The following is a 15,881-nucleotide window of genomic DNA, read 5'->3' on the forward strand; positions in this document are numbered from 1 at the left end:
TAGAAGAGCTGCTAAGAAGGCAGACAGCACCAAGCGCTAAATGAGACGGGGCACCTGGTGCTCTTCTGTGCTACTGGTAGGGGTGCAGTGGAGTGGTCAGTCTGGACAGTAGCTGACATCACGTGACCCAACACACGCATTCCTGGCTGCTTACCAAGGAGAATAGAAAGCAGGCAGATCTCTATAGCAGCTCTCTACCTGATTGCAAAACACTGGAAATGCCCACATGTCCACAAACAAGTGTGTGGTCTGCCTGTGCCGTGAAGCACAGTGTGGCTGAGCGTCAAAGTCCCCACACTCAAAGGAGGCAGCAGATATAGGGATGCACACTGTGTGATTCCACACACGTGACATTCTGGACACGGACATGCTGGATGGCAGAACGAGCATTGGGCTGAGAGGACTGCCGAGAAGGGGAACGGGGCTGCTGGGATGTGGGTTGATTGTAGCAGCAGCTCATGGAGATGTGACCTCAAAAGAGTGATTTTTACTATGTGCATACTATACCTCCACAAACTTGACTTTAAAAAAATAAAATATTCACAGAAAAAAACAAAAGTGTAAAACCGTCAGACTACTTTATCAGAGGTTATTTTTAGATAGAGGCCTTTGAACTCCATCCTAGGAACATTGTACCCATGTCCTCCTAGAACTGCATCTTGCACTGGGTGTCAGAAGACAGCCCTGCAAGACTTGTATGCTCTGTACCATTCAGTGGTTTTGAAGGTTAACTACCAGAAGTCATATCTGAGGCCTCCCAGAAGCATTACTCTAACGAAAGTAGTTAAATGTGGACAGTGACAGCAGAAACATTTACACATTAAACCAGTTTATAGAACATGAGAATGTTCAGAGCATAAAGAAGCTTGTCAGCTCAATGACTTAAGAGGCGTGGGCCATTAAAAAAAAAGGTCTGGAGTTTGGGAAGGAGAAAGGAATGGGGATCTGCAGCTCAGAGTGAGAGATTCTGTAAAGGAACAGTGTGGAGAGGGACTCCAGGCAAGTCAAGAATGATGTTAGAATGCCCTTGTTTAGAATAATTATCATGTTAATAATATTGTTCATATTGTTTTTACTAATATGCTCATCCTTAGAAAATAGAAGATATTCTAAGGGTACTAAGTAAATACTTAACTAAAATTTTGCAACTGAGACCTTGGTCTTCCAGAGCCTTTACGAGAACCTTTATAGAAAACACCTCAGGTCCTGTTTGCTGCCCCAGCATGGAGGTCAGCCCACTTGCTTACAGTGATGACAGATGGAAACTTAACTGGAGCAGGTCTGGAAGGCAGAGGAGGCAGGCCTGTGTGTATACGGTCAGGACAAAGGACCAGTGGTGCTAGCCACACCTGTGGGATGGCTGTAATTAAACACACACACACACACACACACACACACACAGAAGATAACAAGTGTTGGTGAGGGTATGGAGAAACTGGAGCCATTGTATGCCACTGGTGGGAATGTGAAGTGGTGCAGCTGCTTTGGAAAATAGTATGGTAGTTCCTCAAAAAGTTAACTGTAGAATTACCATATGACCCAGCACTTCTGGGTAAATATGCAGAAGAATTGAAAACAGGGACTCAAACAGATATATGTACATCAGTGTTCATAGCAGCATTATTCACAACAGCCAAAAAGTGGGGGCACCTGAAATGTCCATCAGTTGATGAATAGATAAACAAAATGTGGTTTATCCATACAGTGGAATATTATTCAGCCTTAAAAAGGAATGAAGTTCTGATTCATGCTGCAACATAGATGAACATTGAGGAGGACATTATGCCAAGTGAAATAAGCCAGACAAAAACAGATAACTGTATTATTCCATTTGCGTGAAATGTCCAGAACAGGCAAATCTGTAGAGGCAGAATCATTAGTAGTTGCTAGTGGCTTGGTGGGGTTGAGGGAACAATTTAGAGGAAGGGTTAGAGCAAATGGGGAGTGACTGATAATTGGCACAGGGCTTCTTTGTGAGGTAATGAAAGTGTTTTGAAACTAGATAAAGGTGATGGTTGTGCACCATTGTGGATATACTACATGCCATTGAGTTCAGTTTTGAATGGTAAGTTTTGTGTTAAGTGGATTTTGCCTCCATTAAAAATTGTTCAATATAAAGTCGGCTCACATCTCCTCCTAAAATACCTCACTGATGCACATGGCCCCCTTGGAGAGCTGCACTGCCCAGCATAGTAGCTGCTAGCCACATGTGGCAGCTGAGTAAACACTTGACAGGTGGCTCACGTGACTGAAGAACTGAATTAGTTTATTTTAATTAACTTAAATTTAAAACCTACTTGATTTAGTTACTGGAAAACCTTGAATATTTTTGAAACAACTTGGGATATACCCTTTCAATTGTAAATATTATGAAATCTAAACACAGATCAAGTATTTCTGATGAAAAAGTGCAGTGCTCATCTTAATTTTTGTTGGGTTCAAGTGTACTTCTGTGTCCAAAGTACACTTGTGGACACAGAAGATTTGAGGATGTTCCCCTCCTTCCTGTTGGGCAGGTGGCTCATTGTCTTCAGGTCCATCTCCCACTGTGCCCAGGAGCCCTCCACTCTGGGTGTGTGTTTGGACCTGGCCGGTGAAACCCTGTGTTGGGGTCTGTGGAGTGCTGAAAGGCCTGAGAGCACCAGCACCGTACCCTGGATGGTGTGTAGGCCGACCCCCTGCCCATATAGTGCTGGTGGTGGGCTGTCAGCCCCAGTGTAGCTCTGCTTTGCCTCTTCATGCTGGACAATCTGGAAAAGGCCCTTACTTCCAAGGGTTTGTCCTCATTTTTAAATACAAAAAATGATATGTATGGTAAATGGTAATGGTATGTATTTTACGGGACTTTTGAACGCTAATAAAATAAGTTACATCGATCACAGTAATAACTACTGGTGAAGTTAAAAAATTCGTAAAGGATCTCTTCTTTCCAGAGACTTACAGTTCTGCAAGTTCCTCTGAAGTCTTCCTTGGAATAGAGAAAACAATGCATTTCCCTCTTGGAAGGTTTTCATTGCATCAGCTTGGTAAAGACGAGGTAGAGTTCATAGTGTTGGGGTCTCTGAGGGTGAGTCAGGTCCCCGTCACACAAACTGTAAAGTCAGCGACAAACCAGCTTAGCAGAGTGTCTGGAAATGGAAGATTCATCCCAAATTTAAATTGACACTGGCAGAGCAGCGTCATTTACTGGGTAGAGCTGGCGTGTAGGGGAGCCACCCACTCCCCCTGTTCACCACTCCCCCTATCTGCTCTGGGAATGTCAGACAAGATTTCTGGGATGCTGTCTTCAGGTCATGATTGCAGGTTTTTGTCTTGCTCTTCCCAGTTCTGGAAAATCTCCATTGTGTGCTCTCCCGCACCACAGCAGTGCCCACCCTCTTCATTAGTAGAGCACATTCTCGGACTTGATCCCTGGGCTCTGCAGAGTCTGGTGCTGAGTACCTTCTGTGGTGTGGGTAGGTTTTGGCAGCAGGGGCTTGGAGGTGGGAAGGTGGAAGGTGCAGTGTTAGGACACTGCTCTCTCAAGCCCGTGTATGCTGGTGAGTCTCTAGTGCTCCCTCTTGGGGGGACATGGTGTCCTGTGGACTCACTGTGACCTCTTGAGTGTCACAGTTACCCTGAGTGTGGCTTGGTAGGTTTTGCCCACCCAGTCAATAAGTGTCCTGGTGGCTGCACCTCCATGGATGAGAGCTGCTCTCACTTGAGGGCCCTTTGCTACCTTTTCTCCCTTTCTGTGAGCACCTTAGTGGTTTAATCCCATCAGAGAGTCCCATCACACTTGGGCATGTGAATGTACTCTTTCAATTGTAAATATTATGAAATCTAAACACAGATCAAGTATTTCTGATGAAAAAGTGCAGTGCTCATCTAGGGCAAAGTAGACAAACCCACTCTGTTGCTTCTTGGCCACTCTGGTAAGAATTTTGAGCCCAGCCACTGACCACAGCAGATGCAGCCAGTTTTCTTGTTTTCTGTGTCCCCATGACCACTGATAACGGGGCATGGTGTGGCCAGGGCCCTCCTCTGTGTCCCTGGGACAGGCCAAGCAGCCAGAGTCACCTAGGTACATACAGCACCCCTCACGTTTGCTCTCATACTGCAGTTCCAGTTGTCTTTAAGTTTTTACGGTAATGACATGAGTCTCACAGACCCCAACACTGAGGGCTGGATCGTAAGTGCTGGGTGCTGCTTCCTTTGACCAAGGGGTGTCTGTGCCATCCCCACAGAGGTGCCCAAGGAGGCCGGGACCACTTTTGGGGTTGGTTCTTGATGGTTATTTCTCCTTCCCAAGCCATCAGAGAACTTTAGGGAATGGGGCTGGAGGACCCCCTCATACAGCAAGCTTGGCCCCAGTGAGGAAGAAGTAGGGACAGGGCATGGCGCCCTGTCATGGGGTGAGGACTCCCCAGGAGATTCTGTCATGCATTAGGCTGAGCCCTAAGTCTCACAGGTCCCAGCTTACCCCCAAGATAGCAGAATGCTGGGTGTTGCTCTTGGAAGCAAGAGAGATCACTGGAGAGGTAGTTGGTTGGTAAGAGCTAAGCAGAGCCTTCCATGGCAAGCGTGGGGGCAGGCTGGGCTGGCCCAGGACAGGTCCTGGTGTGGGGGGTGTTAGGGGTCTTGGAAAACAGCCTTTCTTGATGAGAGTGGGCAAGGTGAGCACATGGAACGGGCACTGTCCTGAGTATCCAGGACCTGCTGAAGAAGGACAAAGGCATCTTCCAGAATGTCAGTCCCCTCAGGTATGTGTCTCCTAGCTCTTCCCTGGGATATGTTGTTAGCACAGGCAGCAAATACATTCCCAGGTGCAGAGGGTCCTGCCTTGGGTTCTGGCACCCCCTCTTGTCTGTCACCTCCCTTTGTGTAGTTGGTCCTGAGCTTATCCTGGACACCCATCCCTCAGTGGGCTCTGCTCTGTCCCCAGCCCTGGACACCTGTCCCAGGTCTCTGACTCAGGTCTCTGTCCTGCTTGTTCCCAGGTGAACCTGAGCAAGGTGGGCGAGTATTGGTGGAACGCCATCCTGGAGGGAGAAGAGCCCATCGACATTGACAAGATCAACAAGGAGCGCTCCATGGCCACCGTGGATGAAGAGGAACAGGCGGTGCTGGACAGGCTTACCTTTGACTACCACCAGAAGCTGCAGGGAAAGCCACAGAGCCATGAGCTGGTACAAGCACGGCAGTCCTGGAGAGCCCACCCTTTAGGCCCTTGTGCTGGTGACAAGGCCGATAGTGGCAGAGGGGTTGGTGATGACGGTGGGGAAGAAGGTTGTGTGGACCAGCTTCGTGCCATGTCCTAGCCTAGCAAGGAACCTGTCTTACCTGCTCTTGTCCCCAGTCACTGCCTCACAGGTGCACTCCGGTCTTTCAGCTGTGTTCTAATATCTGGGCTGAGAGCCCAGATAACAGGACCTCTAAGGGTGTCATGAGATGTGCCCTGCCTGCACCAGAGCCTGGTAACATCAAGTGTGTTGATGGCTTTTGTTTGTGCCTCATCTGCACATGTCTTCCCATGAAGAGTCGCTTGGTGGGACCTTTGATAGAGGAGGGGAGGGAGCCAGGCTGCAGAGCCAGTTTCTGGATGTTGGAGGCCAGCATGTGAAGACTCTGTGATGTCAGCAGTGGGTTAGGGAGGAGGAAGAGAAAGCTTCCTGTCTGACCAGCATAGTGCCCAGTGTAGAGTTTGCTCATGGCCAAAGAGAATGATTAATTAGATGTATACATTCTTTCTTCCTATTTTAATAACCCCAAGAGTAGCTATTTAGGGAAAGAAGGGTTGCTTTCCTCAGATTATTTTTAACCTCCCGTGTCCCATATACCCAGCACGTGGGTTTGGGCCGCAGTACGGCAGGGCATGCGGACCCAGTGCAGCCTTGAGTCAGTGGGGAGGGGTCATCTGCTGGGCACAGTCTCCTTATTTTTGTTCTGTAAACACGGACCACCTCCTCCCCCTGAAGATCGCTGATTGATATTTTCTTCTCATTTTGTCTCTTGGAGGAAACTTACCTTGTGGTGTATCTGGATTGTCTTAGTCTTGCCTTCCGGTACAGGCAAGACTAAGACTAAGGTACACGTATTAATACATCGTAGGTGGTTCTGCAAGCCCTGTTGCTGTGTGTCGTCCGTTCTTGCCTGTTTTCACAGACAAGTGCATCCTGCTCTTATGAGGTGAAGGAGCCTGCGGAGAGGAGTGTCAGCATGTTCTCTTCACCTGGCACTGCCACACCAGGGGCATGTCCTGAGCACTTAGTACACACAGTTAAGGTGGGGTTGACTGGCTGCACAGTACCCCTGAAAATACAGTTTGTTTGTTTTTTGTTTTTTGTTTTTGTTTTTTTCCCCCACAATAGAGAGATTGAATTTCTGAGGTTGTGACTCAGTAGCTTAAGCAGCAGGGATGGGGTTTGATCTCTGATCTGATTTCACACCTGTCTGTCCTCGCAGCCCTGTCCACCCTGGCCGTTGTCTCTATGGAAGAGAATGTTCCTCTAGGTTTGGCCCCCTTTTCCACCTGGGGCATGGCAAGCTTAAAGGACATCTTTGCTTGGCCCATGTCCATGCAGAGTTTGAAGCCTCAGGTAGTATTGCAGCACGTGCTCAGCTCAGGTGCTTAGACAGCCAGACCTGCCTGGTTATGGCTCATTCCAGTTATGCTGCATTTGCCTGTGGCCACTAGATGAAAGGCCAGCCTTTGAACCTTTGCCCTATGGGTAGGGCTTCTCATGGTAGTGTTTGGGGGTGGGGTATGTGAAGGTCTGCCCACTCTGTGCCCATTTTCAGCACTGGGTCCACAAAAGGGCTGAGATCTATTCATGAGTTGACCTTTGGGAGAAAGAGTCTGTTTTGACTGGAGAACATGAACCCAGATGCCTTTTGTCCTAGGCAGGTAAGAAGGCAGTCTTACCACGTGCCCCTTAGAAGTGTCTTTTTGTGCCACAGGATGGAGGGTCTAAGGTCAGGTGGTTTCTCACATCTTCCCCAGACACTGACACTGAGTCTTTGTTACAGAGAGATGATAAAAATTATTGTAGTTTGAATGGCATTTGTGCGTTTTTCAAAGCCTTGATGAAGTTTTTGTAGACTTTATTTATTTATTTTTTTAAATTTTTTGAGACAGAGCCTCTCTCTGTCACCCAGGCTAGAATGCAGTGGTGTGATCTCAGCTCACTGAAACCTCTGCCTCCCAGGTTCAAGCGGTTCTCCTGCCTCAGCCTCCTGAGTAGCTGGGACTACAGGCACACACCACCATGCCCAGCTAATTTTTGTATTTTTAGTAGAGACGGGATTTCACCATGTTGGCCAGGCTGGTCTCGAACTCCTGACCTCAGATGATCCACCTGCTTTAGCCTCCCAAAGTGCTGGTATTACAGGCATGAGCCACCACGCCTGGCCAGTTTTCTGTAGACTTTAGCTGTTGAGATATGGGAGAAGCTAGGATGCTCTGGCTGTTTTTGTCTGTAAGCCCTCATGTTTCCTGTGATTGTATCTCTTACAGAACCTTATATTCAAAAACAAAATAGCATTAATACCTGCTCATTATTGGAGTTGCCAGTAGTGCCAAGGACACGCGTGGAGGTGTCAGGGGCTCCACCAGCCTTTTCTTCTTCTTCTCTACATCCTTGCCCCTCCCCTTCCCTCCTTTCTTGCTGTTTCCCTTTTCTTTCCCTTATATCCTTCCCTCTCCTTGACCTTCCTGTCAGTCTTTTTCTCCCATCCTTTATGTTCTGTGCCAAAACCTTGTAACATTGCATAGTCTCACACCCCTATTGGGGCACATCGGTGAGGAAGACAGACACAGATCTGCCTTTGTGGTGCTAGGATTCCAGCCATTACCTTCTCCAAAGAGTATTTCAGTCCCGCTTTGCAGTCTCATTGATAATCCTCCCCAGGAAGTAGCTGCTCTTGTCTCTCCATTTCTGGAGGCCTAAGGCCTCCTTATTTTGATGGCTTGTTGCCAAGCCCACTGCCCAGGACCAGGAATGGGGAGGTCTGTTCATTCCAGGTAAGCCGAGGCAACTTCCAGGCAGTTCTGGACCTCAAACCCCTACCTAGATCCTCACTGTCAGTCTGGGACAGGCCAACCTCAAGGGGTGAAAGATGGCAGCACTATGCACCATGCACATATATGCTTGCACACATGCAGCATCACAGGGTGCAACTGGCATTTCCTTCATGCCCTACTGCTCTGCTCTGAGGGCAATTCATTGGGGTCATCCTGTTGGTGTCCTCTTGGCAAGCTGTTTTTTTGGCCCCTAGGGCACTGCACAGCCTGGTGTGGAACAGAAAGTCCCCGTGCCTGCAAACAGCTTCTTGTGACCTAGCAAGGGGGAGCCCGTAGACTGGGCAGCGACCCAGTTAGGAAGGATTCAAAGAACCTTGAAGATGCTGTGGTCCAGTGGAAAGAGCTCTGTGTGTTGAATCTAAATCTGTTCTGCTGTAGACTTGCCATGGGGCAGCATCCTGACCCTTGAGAGGATGTGTGTCCCTCCCCAGAGTAAGGTGCCCTGGGAGATCTTCAGCGACATGCAGAAGCCCAGGGCTGGTGGCCGGGGCGTAGGTCCCAGAGTGACCCTCTCCCTGAGATTGACCTGCTCCTCAACAGCCAGGGAGCCTCCAGCTCTCAGGCGACAGCTATAGACAGTAATGAACTGACTTCTCAGGGCTATGGTCGTTCATTGTGTGTGTCCAAGCACCTGCCTGGTGCTGATGCTAAAGTCTCAACTCCTTCCTGGGCATGACAGTGTCTGGGGCAGGGTCTGCAGAATGTGGAGGCTTGCAACACGCAGAGATTTCATGTAAAACGTCCTTAGTGACTGTAGCCTTTTTTAAAAAAATCAAATGAGGAAACAGACCTAGAAGGTAGGTATGTGCCCTCATGTGGCCTCATGTAGCAGGTTAGCCACGTTTTATTCAGGTGTCCTCAGGGATACCTCACAGGCAGAGAGACTATCGTGAGAGTTAGGGGTCGGAGTTGCTTCACTGGGATCACCAGGCTTCGCTAAGGAGAGAGAATGGAAAACGGGCCAGGTTCTCCTGTCAGCCTCCATCTGCCGTTCACGTCGGCATAGTCACAGTTACCAGCGTGCTCTGGCATTGATGCCCATTTATGGTGTGAACTCAGAGTTTTCTAAATTTGCCAAGATTTCAAATTGTGCTTCTAATGCCACAGATGCTGTGTATTTTGAAGCAATTTTATTTTGAAATGACAATACTTTTATTGTTTTAAATTCTTTGGTGTCACTAACCTTTTTCCAAAGTCAACAAATTTAAAACCCTTCATCTTTTCCCTAATTTTTTTTTGAGCAGGATTCCCCCATCTAGAAAGAGAATGTGGAATGTACAGGTGCCATTGCTCTGTCTGCGCTCAGATGTGTCTGTGTCTAGGATCTCTTCAGCCTGGTAGGATTCACCCTAACAGTTAGTAATTGTGACATCTCATAGGCAGATAGCATTGGCATGGTCTCTGGTCATAGAGTGAATTTGGTGACACACAGGAATGCCTGCTCTCTTCTTTTGCCTCAGGAAAGGTCTGAGTGCTGATCTTGGTACCCTAGGCTCCCTCTATTGTAAGATCAAGTCTACTAATCTGCCCTTTGCACTCTGGGCATCCTACTTCGGGCCCCCATCCAGCAACCCGGGTTCCCAGGGTAAGACTGTGGTGGCTGCAGGGCTCTGCAGCTGTCATTTGCCCTACAGCTGGCTGGGATTCTGTTGAAAGGTTCAGAGGCTTCATGCAGCTGCCTGCTGAAGGTCATCCATTCTTGTGTTTGGTTGCGGCTGTGCAGCCTCACACCTCCAGTGGGCAGAGGTGTGGGCCATGCTTTCTGGGCTGTGCAGAGGGGGCTTCGTGTAGTCTTCTCTGCACCCACAGACACTCCATGTGAGCTGCAGCACTTGTTCTCAAAATGGTCTTTTCAAAGTCTCTGATGTGAGTTGCCTGTAAGAAATTGATAGTAATGTCAATTAATCCCTAGTATATAGTATCTGTCTTTGATATGCTTGTTGTTGCGTCACTTAGGTCTTAAAAAAAGAAAAAGAAGCTGGGTATGGTGGACTGCACCCGTAGTTTTAAGTACTCAGGAGGCTGAGTTTGGGAGGATCGCTTGAGCCCAGGAGTTTGAAGCTGCTCTGAGCTATGACCACACACTGCACTCTAGCCTTGGAAACAGAGTGAGACCCTATCTGTAAAAAATAAAAACAGGAAAAAGAAAACCCTCTTGTTAGGAAGATTATGTTTTATTTAAGGAGAAGCCCTGGTGCTGAGAATCCCACAGCCTCATTTTCTGGGCCTATGCTACAGGGTTTTGCGCAACAGGGACTGTGGATCATATTGGTAGAATAACTACTGGCCCTACACAGTCTCTTTTGTCTCTTATGGTCAGAAGGTCAGAAGGAAGGAGAGATCATCCCTAGCCCTCAGTGTACTCATGGTGGCCAGGAGAGGAGGGCAGATGTGGAGTCCCTATGAGGAGAGAGGGCCTGCCAGCTTAGGTACAGATGCTTCCCTCAGGGTCCAATCTTCCTGATGTCCCCTGCCATGGCCACACACTGAGCCTTGCTTCTGATCCTTGGAGGCTAGATAGTTCCAGAATGGCCACACATTGGCGAGGGCTTAGTCAACCAGCTCTGACTGCATCTGCAAGGATGCAGTGGGGAATTCCTGACTGATGGGTCTACCACTGGACATTCTGAGGTTTCTTCCTCCGTGCCACATCCTGGGTCAACCCTGGATTGTCTGATGATATGGTTCTTGATGCTGATAACTGGGGTGCTAGGGTACCTCCTCTGCACACCTTAGTCATGACTCAGGTGGGGCTTGAGCACTTTCTCTACGCACCTTCTCTACAACCCCGGTGGGCTGGGACACTCCCTCTTCATGCCTTAATCAGTGCCTGGTGGGACCATAGACGTTGCAGGCTGTTTGGAATTTGGACAGAGATCCTGGTGGAAAAGGGACAAGATGAACCATAAAGAGGAGCCAGTGCTTGCTGGGTACAGAAGATGGAGGGTTAGAAATTCAGTCTGTGGAGCACAGTCTTGGAGAGAAATTGGCAGGCACCCAGTACCTCCCTTGGTCGAAGGCTGCTCCAGGGTAGTACGGTTCTCTGGTCAGCCGGTCTTGCCAGGCAAGTGCCTGAGCCCTGAGGAAGCAGGAAGGCTCTCTGCCTGCAGTCAGAGTCTGCTCTGGGAGAAAGTACACAGTGCCTTGTGATACCCTTTAATCTCTCTATTTTCTGTTTGTAGAAAGTCCATGAGATGCTGAAGAAGGGGTGGGATGCTGAAGGTTCTCCCTTCCGAGGCCAGCGATTCGACCCTGCCATGTTCAACATCTCCCCGGGGGCTGTGCAGTTTTAATGACCAGAAGGAAAGGAAACCCTCGCCGGTGGGGAGGCAGAGCCTCATCCTCGGCTGCCCTCCTCGGCTCCCTGCGTTCCAGGGACTTGCTCGTCTTGTTTACCCCTAGCCATCCTTTCTTTCAAGGGTGAACCAGGCCTTCCACCCTGACCTTGCATCTCCAGACTGTTCCAGAGAAGGTGCGGGGCCAGCTGCTGTGTGGTGGCTGCTGTGGCTGACACTGAGTGAAAGTGTTTGAAATGCAGGAGAGGATATCCCAGCAAATTGGGATCACATGCTTTTGTCTCCACAGCAACCAGCCACTGCAGGCAGCATGTCTTTCCTCCCCTGCTCTCTGCTTGCTGTTGTTTTGACGCTATTCTGCTTGCATGTCTTCTGGTTGGGATGTGGAGTTGTTGCTGGACTCTCAGGCGAAGCTGAAGTCATTGAAGTGTGTGAAGCTCTGTGCTTGTATGAGGGCGAGCAAGGAATGGCTGTGCCTGGGGCTGCTTTGGGAAACTCCTTGCCCCTTGACCTCTTTTGAGAGCATTCACGTGGTCTTCTTGCTCATCCCCTTATAAATGTGCTCTGCCTGCCTCAGCCTCATGGTCAGAGCAGTGGAGACTGGAGCCCTGTTTGCACGTTCTAGTTGTTGGGAGAAAGCCTAGGTTCTGGGCTCAGGTCCAGATGCAGCGGGGATTCTGTTCTCTGACTGTGGCGACCTTGCTTTGGTTCTTGTTGAAGTGAACCAAGCCTGGCCACCACGCATGGCATGCTGTGCTTGGCTCCCCATAAGATGTCCTCTTTGGGTGCACGATGTCAAAGCGTGGGCAGGAGTGGAGAGCTGGTGCCCTCAGGAGGAGACCACAGCATTTCCATCAGCTCATCAGCAGAGCACGACAGCCACAAGTCCTGAGAAGCTTTGACCTTGAAGGGCTTCTGGGAGAGGAGGAATTTCTGCGTGGGGCGTGAAGGCACACTGTCCTACCACAACTGAACCAGAAGAGAGTGAAGACTCCCCTCTTCCCATCCTCTGTGCCAGGTGCCAGACTGTGCTCCTTGGAACTTATGGCCCGATCTTACCTGTTCTTCAGGGACTGGTCACTGCCTCAGGACCCCCAAGCCTATGCCCTGAGCCATGGCTGCTGACTGACTCCAGCCAAGGTGCAAAGACGAGATTATGAGACAGGGCCTCAGGCCCGTGTTCCAAGTACTCAATAGGGGCTCTGGGTGCCCATCGCCGGGAGTATGGTTCAGCTACCACTGGCACTGTCCATTTGCCTATCTGTCAAGCTCAGAGCATGGATAAGCCACACAACAGGGCAGTGCACCCTGGCACCATGCATGGCCAGCAAGAATCAAGGCCCGCAGATTCTAAGAGAGCCTATCGTCAGGGGAAGGTCCCCGCCCCTGCACACTCTCTGTGGATACTTGGGTTGTGGGGGCTCTCTTGGAGAGTAAGTTTGTGGTTTGTTTCTGGTTTACAGTGGTGGCTGACACCCCTTGTAAGAAAGCATTCCTGGGAAGTCTTCTGTGGGTCCAAACATGTTGCTCCGATCATCACAGGAGAGCAAAAGGCCCTAGATACCCCCTTTGGAATGTGAGAGTCTTGTCTATTTGCCACTGAGCTGGTGAAGCCGCTCTAAAGAGATCTCGACCCTGGGGAGCAGAATTCTTGTCATCTATGAGGGATCCTGAGAAAGACTTTGTCATTTTTTTCCTAGAGTTCTTCCCATCGAGGTCCTAGGATTTGCACACCACTGTCCCGCGAGAGCTTTCCTGCCTAATGAAAGGAGGTCTTGTGGTGTGTGTCTCCTCTCTTCTCTGTAGTTCCCGAGTTGGTCCCCATTGCAGCCCCCACCCTGTGGGTAGTCTTCCAGAAGTGATGCAGTGGTGTGAGATGCCCTAAACCTTGTTATTTGGGAGACTTTGAGAGTCATTCACTTCCATGGTGACTAGTGTTTGTTTTGCTTGATTTTATATTCTGTGTTGCATTTCTCCCCACTCCCTGCCCTGCTTTAATAAATGGCAAACCAATATCCAGGAAGAATGACTGAGGGGCAGTATTGGGTATTGGCCCCATGGCAGGAACAGCCACTTGCATCTGGTCCCGGTGCCACACTGCAGTGCTTGGTGTGGTTGTGGAGCCTGTCCCTGCGCACCTTGCTCCCATTGAGCCACGCTGTCTGGTGGGTGATTCTCTGCCCTGAGCCACCACCCTGGACTGGCCCAGTCTCTGGAGCTGGCACACCCTGCCTGTTTTCTCTTTTTAGACACAACAGCAGCAGTTTGGTCAGCCACTAAGTCCCACCAGCTGAGGTCCGAGGAAAGAGGGGTGACTCTTTCCCTTGTCCAGGGCCCCAGGAGAGTGAGGTGTCCAGCCTGCAAAGCTGTTCCAGCTCCTTGGTGTTGGTTTGCAATAAATTGGTATTTAAGCAGTTCTGGGTCTGTGTGTGACATTTGCTGCTGAGACAGTCCTGTCTGTGCATGGTCATTATTGTTATATTCTAGCCTCGAGGTCCCAGGCCAGTGTACACAGCAAACACCAGCATGGGGAATTCTTAGGGGTTGTTTCCCATCTGGTCTGAATGCACTGGGCAAGATCTCAATACAGCTTTAGAAATCCTGTGAGATTTTGACCAGTGGGGAGAAAAAGAATGTAGCTATAGATCTTACATCCTTTCAAACAGGTTCTGGAATTCTGTAGTTACCGGAAAGCTTAGGGTGAGTGCAGAGTTGGGAATGATTTCACTGAAGGGCCACCTTTGCCCACCAGGCTCCAAGGCCCTCCTTGGTCTCCAGGTGCATACCTACTGTTACCTTTGCTGAGCCCTCTCAATGGGCTTCCTACAGGACATAACCCCGTGTCTGACACAGAAGTCTCCCAGGTGGGTGGTCACCTGCTTCTTCCTCAGTCAGATCTTTGACTCTCCTTCTCTGTGCCCCACCCTGTTCTGTGCCCACCCCATCTCCAGCCTTCTCCGACCCTGCCCACCCCTGGGGACAGGACCTAGGGGTGTGAGAAGTACTTCTTGGCTGAATGAAGACTGTTTCAAAGGCAATCCTTAGAATTTCCTAGCATACTCCCAGGGCCAGAAATAACTCGCGAGAAAGGAGAGGCATATTTGCCCCTGAAGAGTGCAGGAGGGAGAACAGTTGAGAAGTGTTTTGTGTGGAAATGTGTCCAAGAGGCATCAGCTGCTGCACAGAGAACTCACTGCCCAGAACACTGCGCTTGGGGAACAGACCTCACCCCCACCTCAAATCTGCTCCCCACTGGGCCTGTTGGCAGCCAGCTCAGATGGGGAAGGGACAGCATGACTCGCTTTGTGGATGAAAAGCATGAAGTTGTCAAAACAGAACCTGGCCAGTCCTTGATAAACTCCCTCCTTGGTGGTCAGAGGCCAAGCAGCCCATGTGGCCCAAGGTCCTGAAGGACTGGGCTATGTCCCTGAGGCTCTTCTCTACTGTCTGACTGCGAGGTCTGGGGAACAGGCATTTAAACCAGGCTGCTGCCCTGGGGAGTGCTCACTGGATGCGAGGGTGCCCCATAGGGACAGGGTCACAAAGCCCTGGGGCTTCCCCTGCCAGTCCTGGTGAGGACAGTGTGGTCACTATCCCACAGAGACGAAAAATGGATATTCTGTCATTTCAGACTAAACTACTCACCCAGCTCACACTAATGGATTTGTTAATTTAACCTTTTTTTTTCTTTCCAACTTTTAGGTTCAAGCTTTGTTACATGGGTAAATTGGATCATAGGGGTTTGGTATACAGATAATTTTGTCACCCAGGTAATCAGCATGATACTTGATACGTAGTTTTTCAGTCCTCACCCTCCTCCCACTCAGCTTTATTTTTTAGTACTGAAAGTTTAACAGACTGGTCTTACCTCAGAGGGAGGGAAGAAACCCGCCCATCACTGGGCTCCTTGGCGTGACGGGCCTGATAAGGGTTTTCGATCCACCACCCATTCCTCCACACCAAATGCCTGAAGTCCCCACTTTGCACAGGGAGATAGCATCGTGCCAGGGAAGAGAGGTCAGGCCCGGCTACCCCTCACAACTTCCTGCTTCCTCCTCAGAGAGTGATGAGACCAGAGCCCATGGCAGGACCAACTGTCACTGAACCCAGCTGGCACAGGTCTGCCAGAACACACTGGGGGTATGTGCTGGGCTTTCTGGGTAAACCCCTGGCATGCTGGCGTTTGCTGTCTTCTCAGTGCTGATGGAGATAGGCACACGTGGGGTGTGGGAATGTGGCCACCCTCAGGCAGGTTCATGAGGGTACTGTCAAACACTCAGGTGTATCCCACCTCCTGCCAGGCAGGGCCGAGGCTATTTTCCCTGGAGAAAGGCGGCTTAGGAAACACTTGCAGGAAAGCTGCCTGGACCTGAGAGATGACCCTGACCAGCCTCCCTGCTGCCTCTCTCAGTCCTAGGCCTTCTTCTCCAGAGCTGGCCAGGGCCTCAGGGACTTTGTAGCCTAACCCCTCATTGTGCTACAATCACAGGAGTAAGTAACACTCCCAAGGCCATGTGGCTGGT

General features: G+C 49.9%; 1 protein-coding gene across 2 annotated transcripts in view; it reads left to right on the forward strand.

Annotated features, from left to right (window-relative positions):
- The window catches only part of NUDCD3 (NudC domain containing 3), a 107,129-nt gene extending 93,357 nt beyond the window's left edge, over nucleotides 1-13,772 (forward strand). The window contains exons 5-6 of one of the 2 annotated variants that reach the window (XM_055293265.2): nucleotides 4,980-5,168; nucleotides 11,245-13,772. In XM_055293265.2, the coding sequence (XP_055149240.1) occupies nucleotides 4,980-5,168; nucleotides 11,245-11,355 (300 nt within the window). In that variant the 3' untranslated portion in view covers nucleotides 11,356-13,772. Of the gene's footprint in view, nucleotides 1-4,979; nucleotides 10,037-11,244 lie in introns of those variants that run through there. The other variant, XM_063608962.1, reaches the window with a different exon arrangement.
- The last annotated feature ends 2,109 nt before the right edge of the window (nucleotides 13,773-15,881 follow it).

The sequence above is a fragment of the Symphalangus syndactylus genome, chromosome 9 (assembly GCF_028878055.3).
Source record: "Symphalangus syndactylus isolate Jambi chromosome 9, NHGRI_mSymSyn1-v2.1_pri, whole genome shotgun sequence".
Lineage (NCBI taxonomy): Eukaryota > Metazoa > Chordata > Mammalia > Primates > Hylobatidae > Symphalangus > Symphalangus syndactylus.